The sequence below is a fragment of the Neopelma chrysocephalum genome, unplaced genomic scaffold (assembly GCF_003984885.1).
Source record: "Neopelma chrysocephalum unplaced genomic scaffold, ASM398488v2 Primary Assembly neopelma1_147, whole genome shotgun sequence".
Taxonomy (NCBI): domain Eukaryota; kingdom Metazoa; phylum Chordata; class Aves; order Passeriformes; family Pipridae; genus Neopelma; species Neopelma chrysocephalum.
The window spans coordinates 12,922,918-12,943,434 of NW_020897809.1; the positions used below are offsets into that span (position 1 = coordinate 12,922,918).

Below are 20,517 nucleotides of genomic sequence, written 5' to 3' on the forward strand. Positions count from 1 at the left end.
CCCAGTGTTGCCTCCCTGAATGCAAATGAACCAGTACAGGAAGGAACACACCGAGGGTTCAGCGTGTTCTGTTACAGCTCAGAAAATAGAGACATCACTAGTCCTTGCCTACCCTGTGAGTGCCCTCTTATGGAGCACTCCCAGGCTAATTCAGAGCAGCTGAACCTAATTCACCTCTTGCATCCAGCTGAACCACATAATGCCACTGCAGCTAATGGGATTGAGTCACTGTGAAACCAGCATAAATGTTATTATTACTGGTGATCCAATATTAGCCTAAGAAAACTGCCTGGTAAGTTCTGAAATCAATGTACCATTTCTTTCCCAGGTAACTGAACCTCGTTTTCTTGAGGAGAGAGATGAATTTAATCTTAGTTTTCTTGCTCTCTCCATGAGAAACATACATAGGCTTACAGCTCATGCACCAGTTACCACTAAATAGGATGTCATCATCTGCTCATCCTGCAATCCCATCTGTCTGTTGCTCTAAATGCAAACACTGGAATCTGATCCAAATAGCAGAGACCCCAGCTCTGGTTTCACTCTGTGGTATCATAACAAAGGCAGGAACTTTCCTACAGATTTCCTGAGGTGTGACTGAAAGCAGGATTTAACCCATGGAATTAAATACCACAGATCAGGTACTTTGAACGTGCCATCACTGGCAGGAGTTAATGGAAGGGACAGATATTTAGTCTCAAATCATGCACTGTGTGCTTATCAGCTGCTATTTCAGCAATTAAGTGAACCCAGGTGTTCCCACTGTTCCCAGTGCAGGAGCAAAACTGGTCTCAGTAGAAATGATTGTGTGCTGAAATAATTTCAAAAGCTTTCCCTGATTATGAAGCTGTGCTGTGATGTTAGACAGGGAATGTGAAACCAGGGTTCATCAGGGTAACAGGGTAACCTTACCCCTTTGCAAGAATATTCAAGTCCAGGAATAAGTGTATCACTACCAAGCATCAACTTAGTTATATCCAAACTGAAAGGCTGCTAAAAGCATCCAGTACCATTCAAATGATACATTTTCAGACTTTGGTCTGCCTTGCAGGTAGACAGGACCCAAGTTCTCAGCCTGCTAATGTAAAGAAATACAAGAGGATCTTTGAAAAGGCAGGAGAAAAATGAAATTTGGCAGACAGATGCAGCAAGGGGTGCTGAGCCCTTCAGCGTCAGTGGGCTGCTGCTTCCAGAAATGTCAAGCTTTCATTCTCTATTGGATTCAAGTAGATATTGTTGCTCACCAGAACAGCAAATCTTCAGTGTCATTTGAAAGATAAAAAGTGCTCTTACCTTGGGGACTTTGTAAGAATTTTGTTCCAGTCAAACACAATTATTTCAGTGTGTTTTTCATAGTTATTCCAGATTCCCATTTGCGGCAGCAAATAGGACTTTCTGCATCTCAGAATTTTTCCTTCACTTTGGGGACCTAGAAAGAAAGGCATATTACACTGCAATTAACGTCTGGAATGGTGCTGTAAAATACATCTCTGTAACCAAAATCATTGTTTCACAGTGCCATCTACAGTGCAATCCAGGGCAGAAGACAGCAGTTGTATTGCTCTATTCTTTCCAAGAACGCAGAGAAATTGTGGTAAGGCAGCTCTGAATTATCACTGCATTAACTAAAGGCAGAGTTCGCTGTACCAGGAATCACAAACAGAACGTGCAGCTTGCTGGGGCTTTATAACCATGTGCCCTCTCGCCACCCAGCTGCTGTGAAAGCTGTAAGGTCTAAGACTCCACCATAGTGCAAACACATTTCCACATGATTACATGAAGCCTCTAACGGTATGAACCAGAGATTATTAGAGAAAGGGGAAAAAAAATCTTTCATTGTCTTCATAGAGGTTTGGCCAAGGCCCTGGAGTGTGGCTGCCTCAGGAGCAGAGGGTCACATCCACAGGAGCGTGTCTGTGTGATCAATGCACTGCTGCACCCTCTGACACTTCTGTCTCCCCTTGCTTCCAGCATCACCTCTCACTCCCAGCCCACTGTACCCAGAAGTTACCTTTTGAAATCATTACATGGAGACCCTTGTGCAGCAGTACTGACACACATTCAACAGAATAACCAGCTCAAACACTCCCTTTTATAGACATTTGAGTCTCTTTGCTTTTGTTGTTTATATTTGTTCTCTCACTTCTATCCCTGGGCGCAGCTTGACCTTCTGCTATAGAAAGCATGACACAGTGCAATTTGTGAGAGTAATAATAATGTGGTCTTCACTACAGAGAGGTGACAATAACCTTTTCTCATCTTCTCCACCACTCTTTTAATTTCACCCTTCTTTTGATCAATTAGAAATTTGTTTCTAAGAAACACAAAATTGCACCACCACATCGGAGGGCAAAGCATCTCTAGGGTCATAAAAGCACGTAGGCAGACACCTCTCAGAAACCCGTGGCTCAACACACCCATAGAATCACAGAATGCTTTGGGATGGAAGGGACTTCAAAGATCATCTCATTCCAACCCCCTGCCATGGGCAGGGACACCTTCCACTAGACCAGGTTGCTCAAAGCCCCGTCCAGCCTGGCCTTAACAGCTCCTTTTTGTTCAGAATGCCATGAGAAAATAGAGTAATTGCTGGAATTAAAGAGGTGCCAGGCCAGCAAACTATAATTAATCACATTTTACTCTCTCTTTGCTTTCCAATGTGGAGTTTCAGAGTGAGCCAAAATCACAACACAACAGTTCTAATTAAAACAACATGTGGACAACGAGATGTCTTAAGACAAAGTACTACCATCCTGTATTAATCCTTTCTTCCACAAATACATAAAAAATAAAAAATAAAAATAAAAAAAGTGTGTCTCAAAAGGCCTATTGAGAAGAACAAACAAAGAGGCTTTTCGATATAGCACTGACTGACTGAAATGGTTATGTGGTACATTTTTACCCATTTCATAATAGGACAGGTAGATAAATATATTCTTACAATGCTCTTGCAGAAATCAATACTGCAATACACTAACCTGGGTTTTAGTGCTTATCTGTTCCATAATTTTTATTAGAGAGGAAAATAAAACCCTGTGTAGATGCACCTACAGGTAAATACTAACGTTGCTGTAACCTGTTCTGTAAACACATGTTAAACACTTGTAAAAGACAAGGAAATATTGATTATTCCAACTCATTCTAATTAAATGGAAGCAGCAAAAGTGACAGATGATACAGCCACCAGCATATCTTGGGGCTTTCTGATGCCTTCCAGGCAGAGATATTTCTTTTAAAAATAGGGTTGTTTGAGGGGAGATTAAGGCAAACTCCTGAAACCAACATCAGGTGGTTTATGTCAATAAAGGAGACAGGTCAGAACAGAAGCAAGAGGCTCACTTGGTTAATAAGGGTAAAAGGAATTCCAGGTTTTTCATGGCAAAGCCATGTTTTCTGTGTGTTTTGTGAACAGTGGATTTGCTGCTGGTCTCTACCTCGTCTTAGGGCATTGCACTACTTTGGAAAGCAGAGCTGTTCATTTGATTTTATACAATGACTGGTCAGTGGGCAACTGAATCCCACCTCCATCTCCACTAAATATACTGAAAAGAAGGAAGAGGGAATTGGAGAGGGGAAGGGCTCTCAGTATTTACCCCTGGGCTGGCCATGAACAGCTCCTGCTTTGCACATGACTCACCCCGGAGGCTACACAACTCCCGTGTCAGTATTTAGGGCATCCACATGCCCAAAACAAAGACTGTGGCTTCTGGGATCTGAAAGGAATTGCCATGGTCAGATCTGATGTGCCTCAGTCTCAGCACAGTCTGTTCTCTGTGCCTCTGCACTTCAGTAAAATCAGTACAAACAGCATTTCCCTATGCCAGAGAAGTGTTTCAAGAACAGAAACAATAAAGGTTTAAAGTTATTTGAAAACTGTATGGGCGCTGTATAATTCCTTTGACAGTAGGAATAAGACAGCGTTTTAAATTAGGTGCATTTCCTACCAATATTTACATGTTGTAAAATGCTTCTTAAGGCTACTTTCTGCAAAGAATAAATTACTAAACCATTTTATGCAATCTTTCATAATAAGCTATTAAATAATTTAGAAAACCTCCTTCCATTAAATATTTAAAAGGCCTTAATTTCTCCATTCTCAGTAATTCCTCAGTTATAATACAACAGTGCATCCCTCAAAAGACTCCTCTTCTCTATAAACCAATGGGTGAGAGAGGAAAGCAGTTTGGGGGCCATGTACTGTACAGGGGGATTTGCCTGCCTGAGCTTAACCCCACTGGTTAAAATCTTACCTCCTACTGAATAAGAGAACAAGAGAAAACAGAGCAACATCTGCATTTCGTAGAAGGGGAGGGAAGATCTAGTCTGGTCACTGTATGTCTTTGAAAAGTGCTGCTATTTGAGTTTGAGGGGAACCAGAGACAAAAAAATAAAAAAAAATCAAGAAAAGAGTGAGAGTGAACACCTTCTTGGCCATACCCCCCGCTACAAACTGGCTAACCCAGAGCCACATTTCAGGGCTAAACCTCTATAAACAGGTCAGGTATTCAGCAACAGAACTTGAAGGGGGCTTGTAAAAAAGAGGGAGAGCAATTTTTTACATAGGCAGACAGTGATAGGACAAGGAGGAATGGTTTCAAACTAAAAGAGGAGAGATTTAGACTAGGTGTTACGTAGATGTGGCTGCCCCATCCCTGGGACTGTTCAAGGCCAGCTTGGACAGGGCTTGGAACAGCCCGGTCTAGCGGGAGGTGTCCCTGCCCATGGCACAGGGGTGGAACCAGATGATCCTCCAAGTCCCTTCCATCCCTAAAGCATTCTGTGATTCTGTGATGATGTTACCCCTTGGCCCGCGGCAGCTTTCGGGCCATGAGCGGGTGACTCACTTTGCCGGAATACAGGATTGCTGTGCTAGGATGGAGGATCATTATCCCGGGATGGAGGAGGGTTATCCCAGGATGAAAGGTGGTTATTCTGGGACGGAGGGTCCCTATCCCAGGATGGAGGGTCTCTATCCCGGGATGTAGGATCGCTATCCCGGTTCCAGGATCGCTATCCCGGTTCCAGGATCTCTATCCCTGTTCCAGGGTCGCTATCCCTGTTCCAGGATCGCTATCCCGGTTCCACAATCGCTATCCCGGTTCCACGATCGTTATCCCGGTTCCAGGATCGCTATCCCTGTTCCAGGATCGTTATCCCGGTTCCAGGATCACTATTCCGGTTCCAGGATGTTTATCCCCGTTCCAGGATCGTTATCCCGGTTCCAGGATCACTATCCCGGTTCCAGGATCGCTATCCCTGTTCCAGGATCGCTATCCCGGTTCCAGGATCGCTATCCCCGTTCCAGGATCGTGATCCCGGTTCCAGGATATTTATCCCCGTTCCAGGATGTTTATCCCCGTTCCAGGATCGCTATTCCAGTTCCAGGATGTTTATCCCCGTTCCAGGATCGCTATCCCTGTTCCAGGATCACTATCCCGGTTCCAGGATCGTTATCCCGGTTCCAGGATCGTTATCCCGGTTCCATCCATTCGGATTCTCTCCACCGCGGGGCGATGCTGCCCCCTGGCGGCCGCGCGCCGCCCGAGCGGCTCCCCGACAGCCCCGGCCCCGCCCGGCCATGAATAATTTAAATCGCAGCTATTAAACACTTCCAGCTCTTGTCAGTACTCGGAAATCTCATTAAATCCCGTCCGCACAGCCGCTCCGCCGAACCCCGCTCATTGTTCCCCGCCGGAGCCGCCCCGGTCCCCAGGGATGCTCTCCCCGCCCGCCGCGGGGCCGCCCGGCAGCGCTTCCCTGCGCCGGCACGGGCTGTCCGTGACAATTAGGGCTCCTCATTAATCACATTAACACGTCGCTGTCACAGGTTCCCTCCGCTCAGTCTCCCCTCGGGGTCTGGGCACCGCAGGGACGTGCTCAGGGGCACGGCCGGGCTCCTCGCAAGTCTCCTCAGGGAGCCCCGTCAGCCCCCAGGAATGGGCTGATATAGGGGAATGATGCGTCTGGGACTCCAAATTCAGTCACTCGACCCTCACCCAGAAAGCTCTGCATCAGGCCACGTAAACTCAGCTTGATCCGATGACTTCGAGTGTCAGTAAATCCACCTTGGCCAAGTTATTCCAAGAGTTAATTAACCTCGCTTTAAACACTGCACCTTCCAGCTTGTACCTCCTGATATATTCCTGTTGTTTTCCCAGCTGGCACATCCCACAGGGACATGTCAGGTCTTTAAAGGCCTCAGTTTTGCCAATCCTTACACCAAATAAGGGTTACACCAGGTAGGAAGGCACTGTGCAAACTGAGGAAGGACACAAAGTTATCCATATAGTAGAATCACAGGATCATAGAATGGTTTGGATTAGAAGGGACCTTAAAGCTCATCTTGTTCCAACCCCCTGCCGTGGGCAGGGACACCTTCCACTTAGACCAGGTTGCTCCAAACCCTGTCCAACCTGGCCTTGGACACTTCCAGGGATGGGGCAGCCTGTGCCAGGGCCTCACCACCCTCACAGGGAAGAGCTTTTTCCTAATATCTAATCTAAACCTACTTTCTTTTACTTTTAATCCATTCCCCTTTGTCGTGTCACTACATGTCCTTGTAAAATGTCCCTCTCCATCTTTCTTGTAAGCTCCCTTCAAGCACTGGAAGGTAGCACAAGACCAATCTCACAGTGCAAGAAAGTGAAACTCTTTGGGCCCAGTTCCTCTGCCCGTTTACTCCCAGAGTCAACATCTACTTTTCTGCTTCTCTGCAGGTATCTCTGAGGGAGGGAGGCCCTGTCACATCGAGCTCCACACAGCAAACTGAAGTGAGAATGCTCTTTAGACAGCATGAAAATCAGCTGAGCAAGCTGGCAGCAAGTTAACAAGTGTGCTTCCTTGCTTTTGAGAAAGCCAGGCAGGTATCCTAAAAACCATGGGGGAACTGCAGCAGTGCCCAGTACCTCTCAGACCCCAGCACACTCCCAACACACTTCATGTGCAACTTTTGAACACCACTTTCCATTTAGACATCACTTTCTGCCGGTGGCAGCTCAGTCCATCACCACTAGTCAGCCCTTTCCACAGGAATATTTCAAAATCTCATTTAACAGCAAGTGGGGGAGATAGGGACGAAAAGAAAACAATACCAAATGAGAGCTAAAGGAAATAAAACCCACAGCCTCCTAAGAAGGACGAACTGAACTGCTATTATATCTACATAGCATGAGGTATCGACCACACCAGCAGCCAGACCATCCACACACAGACAGACATCCTGTGTGCCATGTTTGGGGGGAACTGAGTCTGTCTTCAGCAGCATTTGGAGTTCTCTAGGCTATATCTGACCTCACCACCTCCTTTAAAGATGAGAACAAACCTTCTGCCTGTAGTGGGCATGTTAAGATGATGTCCTGGGAGAAATATGCCTGAGTCACCCTAATTCTCTGCTCCAGACACCACAGCCCTCCTTAGCTAATAGTGCCAGTCACAATAGGGACGTGGGTGGATGATCTCTGGAAAGGTTTTTCGGTTAGACTCATTTTAAGTGAGAGTTTGTGGACTCCAAATTTGATTCAGTAGAGCTCAGGTCACGCAGAAGCAGCAACAGCAGAATCAGAAAACAAATTCAAGTGAGGGACTGGAGGTGAGACCTAGAGGACTGCCACAAAACCTCAAGTCCACACAGTATAAGGAGGAATTTGAAATGAGGCTAGTTCAGGTCCTTTCCAGGCAAGGAAACAGTAACTTCTTCATATACACCAGCTCCAGTGTACATTCTGGGGACCTGTGGTCACCAGAACTCACAGCTTGCAAGTGTATTTGCACAGCAAGAATTAGACTTGAAAATGAAGCACATGAGTCATGCTGGCACAAATAACTGATCACTTGCAGTCCAAAAGAATGATCTCTGAGTATGAGATGATCATCTGAATGAAACAGAATCTCATTTAGAAAATTAATTTTTGGGAAAACGTTTCAGAATCTGCTCTCTCAACTCAAAGTGAGTTCTCATCTTTCCTCCAGCAAAAAGTTCACTAAGACCAACAGGACTGCTCAGAGAGTAAAGTACAGCTATTCTGGCTGTAGAAGAGAGGCACAACAGACCCTTTTCTCCATTCAGCATTATTTATTATTCACGACCACCCCGCAAAAAACCATTCTGCCAAAGTAAATTCCTGAAGAGGGAGGTATCACCATCAAGATTTCATTTTTAAGGTTACACAGACTTACCAATGTGCACAGCCAACACAGGAGATCTCGTTACAGCCCAGCATTTCAACTCTTTTCAACTATCTTTATCAGAAAGAATTTTTCCTTGTGATTATCCAGCTACTTTCAGTCCCTCACAGCAGCTCAAAATCTTCACCCCCCCCAGTGCAAGGCCTGCTTAAGAGATGGGCAGGCTTCAGGCACTGTGTTCAAGGGAGAGCAGGAATTGCTTCGACCCTGTTCAAAGAGGAGGCAGAGCAGAGACAGTGCCCTGCTCCACTCCCAGCTGACCTCCCAGAAGCAGAGCAGTACTCATCTAAAGCAGAGAGCACACCAAAAAAATGTGGAGAGAAACGTCTTTGAAGGAAGTCTCTTCAGCAGGATGTTCCACGCACAGCAAATACACCTTTTCCCCTGCTGTAAACTTTGCCTGCCAGGTAGCAAAGCACTGAAGTTGTTGTACAGACTATCCTGAGCCATAAAACACTGTTTTCTATACCCTGAATTGGCGGACGAATTTAATTTCTCCCCTGGAGTGAAAAGATACCTGACCTGTTATAGAACAGGTCACTCAACTTTCTTCCCACTCACCAGGGACCCAGATGAGCTGGTAGGTTATTTTGCAGAGATTGCTCAGAGGAGGGACGAATGGATGGAAGGGCTGAAGGAGCAAAATTCATGTCTGTTTGTGCCTGTGGATGATGCACTGGCAGGTCCCAGACCTGTTAGAATATTATATTCTCTTGTTATTCCCCAAAACACCTCATTCACAGTAAATAGTTACAGTATGTCCACTCATGCTTCTCTAAGCTGTATTAGGCCCTGACTGCAACAGTGTCTGTCCATTCCTGTGTCATCCATGTAACCTGGTCTCTGCCTTTGTTTCAATGCCTGAAATGCTCCAAGAGGAAAACACAGAATAGCCAGTTTTGCTTTTAGAACACAAACATGCTTTATGAGCAGTGGATGCACACTGGCTGATGAAGAATCCCAACTGTCTGGGTATATGAGATAATTGTTCCACTTGGGACTCATTATCTAATTATTAAAAGATTCTAAGGAAAAGCATTTCATAAATACAGCACTAAATTTCCACAAGTGCAATTATGGGCTGAACACACATTTTTTAACACCTGTGTTATCCACTACATAAGCCAATAGCAAAGTACCTTGTGCTGTGCTGTCTCTGTCAGGCTCAGGGCAGTATGTAGAGCAACTACTAGCAAATTGAAAGGCAACATTTTTTTGTATTCCCATTTTGGTACCAAAATAACACAGTCAGCTTGGGATTGGTTTAAAATTCTGCCCCATGCAGAATCTTTTGTGGTAATAACGAAGAATTAAACTTGTACAGGGGGAGAGAAGCACAGGCCAAAGAGCTTTAACCCATCTTTGATGCTGTGTGGGTGCAGAGCTTTTTACTCAGTGTTAAAAAACATTCTTTTCTTATCAGAGTTATTTTAGAAAACCGTTGCTCTATTGAATAGGAGAATTCCAGAACTGGGTTCCTGACCCACCAGTTCAGGAATTGCTAATCAAAAGTATAAAGTGTTATATCATTGAATGACAGAGACAAAATACTGCTCATATGTTAGAAAGTCAATTGTGTGGCATGAAGACTTGGAGCTGGGTCAATAAACAACTGCACTTTAAAGGAGATCCCAATCTTATTCAGTCTGGATTCAGGTTAAATGAACAAAAGCATATTCAGAGCCAATCTCAGAGTTGTGTTCCCTTTTCTATGGTTGGGCAACATCATGCTGGATGGAGGCACAGACCATCACACAGAGTGAACCCGCATTGTGCACAGTCTGTACATGGACTGACTCCACCTCCCTCCAGCAGGCCCCCGTTTTTCTCCTTTGTAACCAGAAAAACTCCAAATCCCAATATGAATATATAAGGTAACACTCTCAGCAATTTTCATTTCCAGCAGCACCAGGGACTTAATTCCCTGTTGCAAGAGAATTTCACAAGTCCCAAAAATCACATTTTGCTCCTCACCTCCAGAAAGAATTTTCTTCATCCTTCCCTATTCCAGCCCAATCCCTCATGCCTCTTCCCCTGTCCTTTCTCAGCCCTCTCTGTTTCTTGCTTGCTTAGCATCTTTCCTAACTCCTCTGGGAAGCTGAACTGCTTGGCAGCAGCCTGTCTATGAGCATCAAGAGAACAGTTGGGAGGCAGGGAAAGAGACCCCACCTGAGTTTCATATTGATCAACAGGGGGAAAAGGTCTCCCTGTTTAGAGCAGGTTCATCATCTGCTGGATGCTGTTTTCATCCTTTCACAGGCACAAGGAGGCCAGGTAGAGCTCTGGCTACTGTTGCAATGAACAAGGAGCAAACCTCAAAAGGTGCGGAGGGACTGGTAAGAACAGTCCCAGACACTTTTCCTGTCACTGCACTACCAGGACAGGAGAGCAGCAGCCACAGCAAGCTGGTAACTGCTTTTCAGAAACACTAATAGAAGGTGTTGGGGTGGTACTTCCCCCTCAAGCACCTGAGTCATCAGAGGTTCCTCCTTCCAGTGCCCATCACAGCTGATTCAACAGCATTTCCATACAGGAGGCTCAGCCAGTTTCTCTGGCTGAAGTATGACCACAGCCAGGCTTTGAATGAGTAACAGCCTCTTCATGGCTAAAGCGAGAAACTTTCTCATTTGCTTTTTAAAAAAAGAAAACAAATAATAATCTTCCTTTTCACAAAGCTCAGAGAAGGCTGAACTTCAGGCTTTCATTTCCCAATCTTCCTAGAACGGATTTTTGCTTTTATCTTGCCCCTCCGTTCTTGCAAAGGCCTCTTCATGATCGTGTGCATGACTGATGGGAGGAGCAGGGGGAAGGGTAAGTGGTATAATTTTGATTATGCTTTGAAATGCTCAGGGTTGGAAATGTTGCATGAGATTCCCCCCACTTTCCGTGCCTCACTTGAAGGCAATTATGAGTGCCTTAAAGACATGAGATCTGTGAAAATAACAAACTGTTGATTGTTTATTTTCAGGGTAGACAACAATCAGCTTTTAATCAGCTTCTCATCCCTGCTAGAGGTGAGCTATTAACTCTCTTAAAAAATAATTAGAAAACAGAAAAGAAAAATCTTCTCCAATTATTTTCATTCAGGAAACTGAGATTTTATGAAAAAAAAAAAGTCTCAAGATTCACAGAGAAAAAAAGTTAACTTGGTGACATGTTTAGTTCAATCTTTTAGCAATGAGATATTGTTTGCCAGAGATTGGATTGTGCTTCCTGAGCTTGTATGATATTATGGATATTGGCATCAAATTAAAAACCAGTATTTTCAGCCAGCTTGGTGGACACTCAGATATTTCTGCCACATATTTTTTTTCAGGGAATGGATTGCAGAAGTCTTCCATTTCTCTGATTTCTGACTATTCACAGAACCTTGGCTTTCAGATCCCCACAATACACATTTTTTTCCACTTTTGAGTAAATGATCTGTGAATTTCTGTCCTGGGGGAAACGGTACTCAAACTTAACTACAAGAAAGAGAGCAACCTCCAAATTTCAATTATATTAGAATTAGCAACAGGTGTGAAATGCCTCAGATAGGCAACTGAATAGTCACTTCATCTTACACACAACTTTACAGAAGTTTTCCTAACCAATAATCCCATTAAAATATACCCTGAACACGCCTTGTTTATTATTGCCATGTGTACCTTTACTAGTACACTGGTTCTAACTCAAATATAACTCAAACAAGAGCAATCAAGAGCACTTAGCAAGGTCCTGAGACAGCTGCTGCTGTCCTGTTGTGCTGCTGATGAGCTGCAGACCAAGAGACATTTGCCCTTCGGGTGGTGACCAGGCCCTGTCCTGTGTGTGCCCCTGAGATGCAGTTACACAGTAAGGAGCCTTCAGTGAGAGACTGGGGGACAGACATGGTTGGTTGTTGTCACATTGCAGGGAACTGTCCTCCAAGCCAGGCAGGGATGGCCTTCTTGATGGCAGGCACTATTCAGAGACAAGTTGTCAGACCCAGTAAGAGCTCACTGAACAAAAACATAATGGGCTGCAAAAACCCGATCGGGCTGGGTTATGGATTCCAAGGGATGACTCAATAAAGAGCGTGTGAGGGCTGAGCTAATTAAGTTCTCCCCCACCAGGACCCCAGTGGCTGCATCTTTTTATTTAATTTCTCAATTGCCCATTGGAGATGAATTGTGATTACTTTAAAAAGGGATTCTTCTTGTACATCGATCAGTGTTAGACCCATTTGACCTGCTAGTGTCTCTTTAAAGATTGATGAACTGGAACACAAAAGTGAAACTCTCTCGCTTTAACTGTTCCCACCTGAGTTTCCTGCACTGTGAGATACATCTTTTAAGAGGCCTATGGAGTGGTTGCATCATTGATTCAAATTCTAGGGTTATTGCACACAGCACTTCCACAGCCTGGCACAAGGCAAGGCAGTCACACAGGCTGGAGGAAGGCCATTAGCAAAGACAGTCACAGGACTGGTTTAGATTAAAAACTGCTGTCATTAAAAATGTGCTACATCTCAGGGACCAGAGCAGGAATTTAAGTCTTCTACTTTAATGGTAACCTTAATTAAAAAAAAAATGGAAAAAAATCACTCAATGGCAAGTGTTTAGGCCAAGATTAGCAAGAGAAGCTGCAGATAACTGAACCTTCACTCACCAGAGGGTACCACCACATCCAAAAAGAAAGGTACAGAGTTTTAATTTAGAGCTCTTCCATTCACTAGGCAAACCCTATTTATTTTCACATAGTTATCTACTGCCAATTTAGTTTAATACTTCATTTTTTAACCATGGATGAAGTTTTGTCCATTTCTATCCTCCCCTAAATGGCCAAAATTCATCCTCTGTTCACAGAAAGTGTTTGGTGAGCCAAACCCAAAGGACATTTTCTAGAGAGCGCAACCACCCTAATTTTACTCTCATGGTCCTTTTTATTTTTCTAAGCTGATGGCTTTGGGCAAATAGAATAAATACTTGGGTACTTGTGGGTACTTATTTGTTCAGCTTCATTCAGACTGTGTGATTTTGAAGAGATGCTTGTGAGTATGAAGTGTCTTACAGCAGCTTCTGTACATCAGAAAGACAGAAGAACCCACTTGGAATACTGACACTGCTGAGTAAAACAGAATAAATGGCCAGTGGAGGGTGTGGTTTATCATTTTAAATTATTTTTGCTCTCCAGCCAAAGACAGTTGGATTCTTAAACCATTATTTTGTCCTTTTAAATTTGACTGCTCAATTGTACCAGAATTCTTAATTATTTCTCTGCTTGCAATAGCACCATCCAATTTATTACCTGACAATAGCAGTATAGCATAAAAAATCTATTGCCTTTTTAACCTGAAGGTCTCAGCATCTGGTCTTCGAGAATATGAAAAATTTCTTATTTAATAATGGAATATTCCTAAGACAGTCATCCTAACCGGAAAGTATTGCTTTCTGAAGCTTCCTGTTCTCCACTCAGGAGAAGTTAGCAGAGCTCTCTGAATGCAGCACTCAAGCCTGGCTTAAGCTCCATTGCAACAATCCGGACACAGGTTATCTGAGATTCCTTGGAGCTTTTATCCACCAGAGACCTCTGGCCCACTGGTCTCCTGAGATGCATGTCCCAAAATACAGAACCACAACCATATTCTGTCTGTGTGTTGTAAAGTGTGGAGCAAAAATGATGAATTAAAGGGAAAATCCAGAGGTTGTTCCCCAAGCACAGAGGACCAGTAACAGTTCCTCTGCTGTGCCTGGGTAAATTTCAGCTGGATTTGCACAAGCAACAGGATTTAAAAAAAAACTTCTCCCAGAAAGATCTCCTGGACACTGTGTAATAAAAATACAGACAGACTAGGCTTGACAGGTTTGCAATTAATTTTCCTTGGCTCTTATTCACATCTTGGATTCTGACAGTCTTGTTCTGGACAAGAAACACTCCCATCCATTACTCCTAATGGAGCAAAATCCATTGCAAGTGTTTGCTACTCATTCAGTGACAGAAGTAATGTGTTTAATCAAAAGCTATAGCAAGATAAAGTGAATAAAACAAGGTAAAACAAAGTAAAGCCTGAAGCTTGGAGGATACCAATGTCTCCTCAACACTTCACAGTTTGCCAGGGCATTACTGGGTAGAGTGGGAAGAGTAAAATTTGCCTGCCCAAATCACACACTCTATTGTCAAACCATCCCAGGAAAGCTCTACAGAAACATCCTAACAGACTGCTCAGCTCATGTCTTATCTACCAAGCAACGCCTTACCCAGAGATATTATAAAGTCTCTCCTCAATCCCTTCCTGTAACAGATATGGCCAACCTACAACATGTCTCTTTTCTCATCACCCAGCTGAGTCATTTCAAATAGGACAGCCTTGAGTCTAGTGAGGAGAAGGTGAAAATCTGAAAATCTTTGTGAACCAGCTTTGTCTTACCCTGGATAGCTAACAGAGATGTCTAGAAAAAACAGCCTTTTTTTAAAAAAAAACCTTCTAACCAGCCGTTGGACAATGCATTTGCAACAGAAAGGCAGTGACCCAAGGACCTGAAGCAGAAGCTCAGCCGTGCTTGTCAAATCATGTATTTGTAGCTGCACTGAGATTGGAGATTCAAGCTTGAAAACCAGCACGACTTGGGAGTCACTTAGAATTTAAGCGTGAGGATTGTGAAAGTCTTATTCAAGGCACAGCACTACACACGTAATTATTCCCACCAGAGAATCCACCAGTGGAACGGGTGTGGGTGCCTGCTCCGTTAATGTGAGACCAAGACAAACCCCACGGAGTGTGACACAGAGGAGCCCTTCCAGCACAGGGCTGTTTATCTCCTCCTTTAAATAAGATCAACTACCACATCTTAATAGAGCAGCTCCTCCTAACAGCTCCTCCCCTACACTGTGCACCCTGATGATGTCTACTCGATATTAAAAGCAGCGCTGGAGGAAAGACGGAGGCCCGGAGACGTCCCTTTTTCCATCATGTATAATTTGTAAAGCTAGTCGAAAAATAGCAAGCAATTTAGCCTGGAATTTTGCCAGCTCGGATACTCATAGCACATGTCATCAAAGAGCAGAATTTGCCAGTCACTGGAAAAACAATCAGGCTCGTAACCTGACTTCCACCGCTGGAGACAGAGCCTGTAAACATCACTATTGATCAGAGCAGAACTATTTTCATCAGGCTGCACCGCTCTGGACATTAAACATCTGCAGACTCAACGCCTACATAAGCTGAAGTTGGGGCAGATAGTTCCAAGAATTTAACATTCCCTATACATGAGTGATTTTCAAAAGAATAAGCAATTGAAGACACTATGAAATTACACTGAAAAATGAAGAAAAAGGCATCATAAATGGATTTTGGGTAAAACTCTGGGTTATGTTGCAGAGTATTGACATATACAACAAATTAAAACAGCTAATTCATCTTACTACCTTCCACTGATAATTTTTTAATTAAGTTACTTATCTTTATCTACATATTTAAGAATATAGATCTTTCATTATTCATCTCTTAAAGAAAATCAATGTTGTCCTGATTTGCTACAGCTCAAACAAGGGAACAGTATTATCTATGATAAGACTGACTAATAGAAAAATATTTCATTAACTTTATTAGCAAGCCCTAAGAAAATGCTATCGAGCACATTTTCATACTCCTAGAAGTCTGAATTATGAACCAAAAGCTTGACAGTGTTCAGTATGACTAAAATATACATCATGATAATTTTTCAAAATAGAAAAAGGAAAAGTAGAAAACTAATATGACGGCCCAATTAAATGTTTTAGAAAGCTCAGCTCTAATGCTGGATTATATTATAAACATCACTATCAAAAAAGCATCATATTCTGGTTTTTATTCTTTATTACTTATTATTCTGTATTTTATTTATTAGTATGAGACTGGAAGCTAATCTGTAGCACTGGTTAGATGCAAGTGTCTAAATGGCTATCCACTACACAGTTTTGAAATATTTGCACATCAAAACTAACTCTGGTTTTACACTTGGGATTCTAAAGCTTTATAAAAGACACCGTGAAAAGAGTAAACTTGAATCTCAATTTCTGGAGGAAACAGACTTTTTCTAGTCATCTCAAGTGTCCTTTTCTTCTCAAGGTGACCTTAACTTTCAGATTTGTAAAATGGTTTCCTCTTGTGTTCAATCTTACTGTGTAATAAGTTTTAAAAATGACTATTTATCTTCTTTAATATATTAGTCATATTCAGCAGGAGAAGCCTCTGTGGGAATTTTTGCTATCGAGTTTGCTCAAGCTTAAGTCAATGCTGATTTACAAGATATAACTTATGCTTAGTAACAAACAATCATGGATATATTTATTGGAATAACATCATTCCATTCTCCTTCAGCAGCGTGTTTCGTTTATCAGTTGCAATACTATAGATTGGTGGATATTTACAGTGACCGAGGCAATTCCAAAGTAATGCTTTTATGTCGCCCATCTTATTGTACTTTTACAAGCCTGAATCGCTGGCATTTGGGAAATAACTAAATCTGATGGTTCTGAAAAATGCAAATGAAATGCAAATGAAGTGGGCAGGTGTATGTTATATTTATTTCTGAGGAGGGAGAATCGGCGCATTGCTCAGAAACTGCCCGTTGCAGAAGTTGTATTTAGGAGAGTTTAAATTTTTTTAGATCTTGCCTCACTAATCATGACCTCAGCTGCTTGCACCGTGTAATGACAATAATGAATAAACATGCTGTGCTTATGAAGAACTAGAACCTAACAAGCTGATCAATTGTTAATTCTATAAAGTGGCTAAAACGTGTCTCCACTATCAATAAGTGAATCAGCTTCTATTTGCAGTACTAATGCACCTTGTACACACCCTCCAGCTATCCTGCCCTTCTCTGTAATAATGTAATTATCAGTTTGGTCATATTTAAGTATAACCTGAATGAGATTTGATATTATTTTGGTCTTAAGGGTGGAAAGATAGAAGGAAAAATTGTTTGGCTATTTAAAGAGACGCTGCATTTATCTGGAGGATGCGGATTTTCCTTTTGCCCTCCAATTAGTTATACAAAATTATTCCTTTGAAAACCAATTATTTTACAGCATTATTTTTAAATCATACAGGCCATTATCAGATAGACATTCCAGAGAAGAAGGCCTTTTTATTATTAATGCCCTTTTGCTCTAAGCGTCTGTAACAAAGAATTTAAACAAAAGACAATAATACTCATTAACTCTAACTGAAGATGTTTCTGCTGTAGAAAAAAAAAAGGCATTTAAAATAAAACCAGTTTGGCTTTACTCAGTCTTTATTTTTCCTCTTACGTGAGGAAAACATAGAAGGTATATCAGATTTTTAGCCATAATAAAATTAAGCATATTCCATATATGCAAATTATAAATAGCTGGTGTCTCCACTACATTTCCAAGCAAGATTTAGGAGTAATAGTTTATTCATTGCTGAAGAACATGTTCAGGAAAAAGAATGCCTAATACTTACAAAACCCAAGAATTTTGCTTAAATGACACGTTTTCCTTCTCATTCTTACAGCTGTCTGCAAAGACACTGGGTGAATGCAGCTACCTGTTCATCCACCCAAAAACACAACCCATCTGGGGTGCAACCTGTGAGCAAACTGCACCTGGAGCATTTCATAGCTGAATGATACACTCTGGCAGGATGAGTAATTGTATTTAAAGTGCTGAACCCTTTTCAGAGCTATAAACATTAATTATTCTTAAAGGTTTAGGGCTTCTGTGACTATTCTATTGTTAAACTGACATATATACCATAAAAATACATTAGAAACATCTACAGGAAGGAAATGTTCTAGAGGGAAACGCTCTTAAGTATGTGGATAAGCTCAACACCAATTAATTTCTAACACTTAATGAACTAAATGAACCTATTCATTTCTCAGGTGGAAGGTTACACTAATTCTGCCAGAAATTGTCCTGCTTCACCTCAGATCCATCTCTCCATTTCAATTTGGTGTAGAAAAGGACAGATAGTTCTTTTTACCTAGTATTGTCTTAATATAAGACAGTCAGTGTAGGTTTTTTAAAGTAATTTTTTCTACGAAAATTATGTTCTTTTAATGGTCCACGAACAGAAACAGATCTATTACTAAACAAAAGCAGAATTAATCATTTCACCAGCACACCAAAAATATGGGGATAATTTTTTTCTTTTTAAAATAATAATAAAATAATAATAATAATAAAATAATAATAATAATAAAATAATTAAAAATAATAATAAAATAATTTTTTTTCTTTTTCCCCCTTCAGCCCAAGCTAAGCCCAAACACCCATAATTGGTAAGTATCTCCACAGTCAAACTGTTACTCCAGTAGTACCTTTCAGCTAAACAAGCCAATGTCAGATACTCTCCCATGTGCCTCCAAATAATGGATATTAACTCAAAGGTTCAGAGACACTGTTTAACGGAGTAACATAACAGGAATACACGCATATGACAATCTTTCTATATTCCACAAAATGACTAATCCTTTTTTTAGATTCAATAACCTATTTTATGTGCAGGTCCACTCACTGCTGTAGATCTGTGTTTGGGGAAAATTTCATAGCACTTGACTTCTAACCATGGTGCTTCACAGTCATTAAACTGACAGTGCTCAGCACAAATAGCAATGCAGTCAACACGAGCCTGCCAGACAGTCAGGATCAGGCTTTCACAGCTGCCTGTATCCATGCTGGGACAATTCCAGTGAAACCAGTAAAACGCTCATGGAGTGAGGCACAGCTGCACATATACAGAGACAAAAAGGTTTAGCTTCATAACATCAATGCCACCTGACCAATGTTAAATCCACTGGCTTGTTGCATCCTGGTTTTCCTCGGGGAGGAAGCAGTACTGTGGCCCCAGAGCAGAGCAGCCACGACAGCCTTCTCTCAGGAAGGTTTCCTTGCCTTTTCTAGGAACAGGGCAAATCCTGAGTACAGCCCTGGCATTGCCACAGCCCCTGGCAAGGCCAGAGGAGGAGGTAACAGCAAAGGAGAACAGATGACCCCTCCTTCCTTCCTAGTAACCCTGTCTGCTGAGCATTTGCCAGGAAACTGGAATTAAACAAGCAAGGAACATGAGCTGCCTGAATGCCCAGTGAAGGGACCATCACCAGCACCTAGAGCTTCTCTATTTTCTTTTCAGAATTATCATAGAATGCTATGGGCTGAAAGGGACCGTAAAGTTTCAGCTGCCTGGCCATGGGCAGGGACACCTCCCACTAGCCCAGGTTGCTCCAAGCCCCATCCAACCTGGCCTTGGGCACTTCCAGGGATGGGGCAGCCACAGATTCTCTGGGCAACCTATGCCAGGGCCTCACCACCTCCATCATGAAACATTTCTTCCTAATATCTAAATTTCTAATGCCCTGTAAACCTGCTCACTTTCAGTTTAAAGCCATTCCCCCTTGTCCTATCACTACATGCCCTTGTAAATTATAGGGAACAGAGTCCCAAAGACTAAATTAAGCAGGGCATAATAACCCCAATACTTGTGTCATAGAATCGTACTTCCATTACAAAACTCAACCACACCTGTTTAATAGTTTAAACATAACAAGAACTTTCATTTAGGAGCCCAAGCTGAGTTAATTTTGCCAGGAAATCATAATACAGACACATTATATTAATTTCTGAAATACGGCATTTCTCTTCCTGTCTCCAACATTATTAGCATCTTACGGTGGCTTGAATTAAAAAAGAAACATTTATTTTATCACCCTGATATCAACTCACTGCAATATAACATTTTTGAAACAGGAAAATATCACAGCTTGGCATCATAAATTCAACACAGCAACAAGATAAATCCTTCCCATTAATGTAAACCGCTGCACTTCACAATATATCTGCATCTGCAATGCACTTCTGTTTGCTGATCCGACTATCATAAACACACATAATTCTCATTGAATAATGGAAGCAGCAAAGAAATCCGAGGGTAACTGCTCTCTAGACTAAACCAGCCACAGCCTGGTCCTTCAAACAGATTCACTCATGCAGGGATGTTCCTGCTTTTATATGACAACATAAAATACCATCATCCCCACAACTGGAATCTACATAACACAGCAAATGACATCGAGGGGCAGTCACTCCTTAATTACACATGCACAGAATGTGTGCTGGAAGTTTTATTAACTTGCAATATATATAAATCCCAGAGATTCATATAAGAGAGATGAGGTACCTTATCAATTAAGAGTTTCTGAATTTCTCACTGAATACCTGAGGTGACACCGAAATGACTCAGAAAAGAGAGAAACTCATTTAATTTTGTCAAAAAGAAAAATCACTAACCCTTCAGTGCTTCCTGCAACAACTCAATTTCCACCTTTTCCCCTTTACACTGAGATTAACACTCAAACTCATGCCAAA

At 42.2% G+C, this 20,517-nt stretch overlaps 1 protein-coding gene across 7 annotated transcripts in view; it reads right to left on the reverse strand.

Annotated features, from left to right (window-relative positions):
* Positions 1-20,517, reverse strand: part of FAM19A4 (family with sequence similarity 19 member A4, C-C motif chemokine like) — an 80,264-nt gene that overhangs the window by 46,115 nt on the left and 13,632 nt on the right. For 6 of the 7 annotated variants that reach the window (XM_027700969.1, XM_027700968.1, XM_027700974.1 and 3 more), the window contains one exon: positions 1,294-1,429. In XM_027700969.1, the coding sequence (XP_027556770.1) occupies positions 1,294-1,373 (80 nt within the window). In that variant the 5' untranslated portion in view covers positions 1,374-1,429. Of the gene's footprint in view, positions 1-912; positions 1,043-1,293; positions 1,430-20,517 lie in introns of those variants that run through there. The other variant, XM_027700975.1, reaches the window with a different exon arrangement.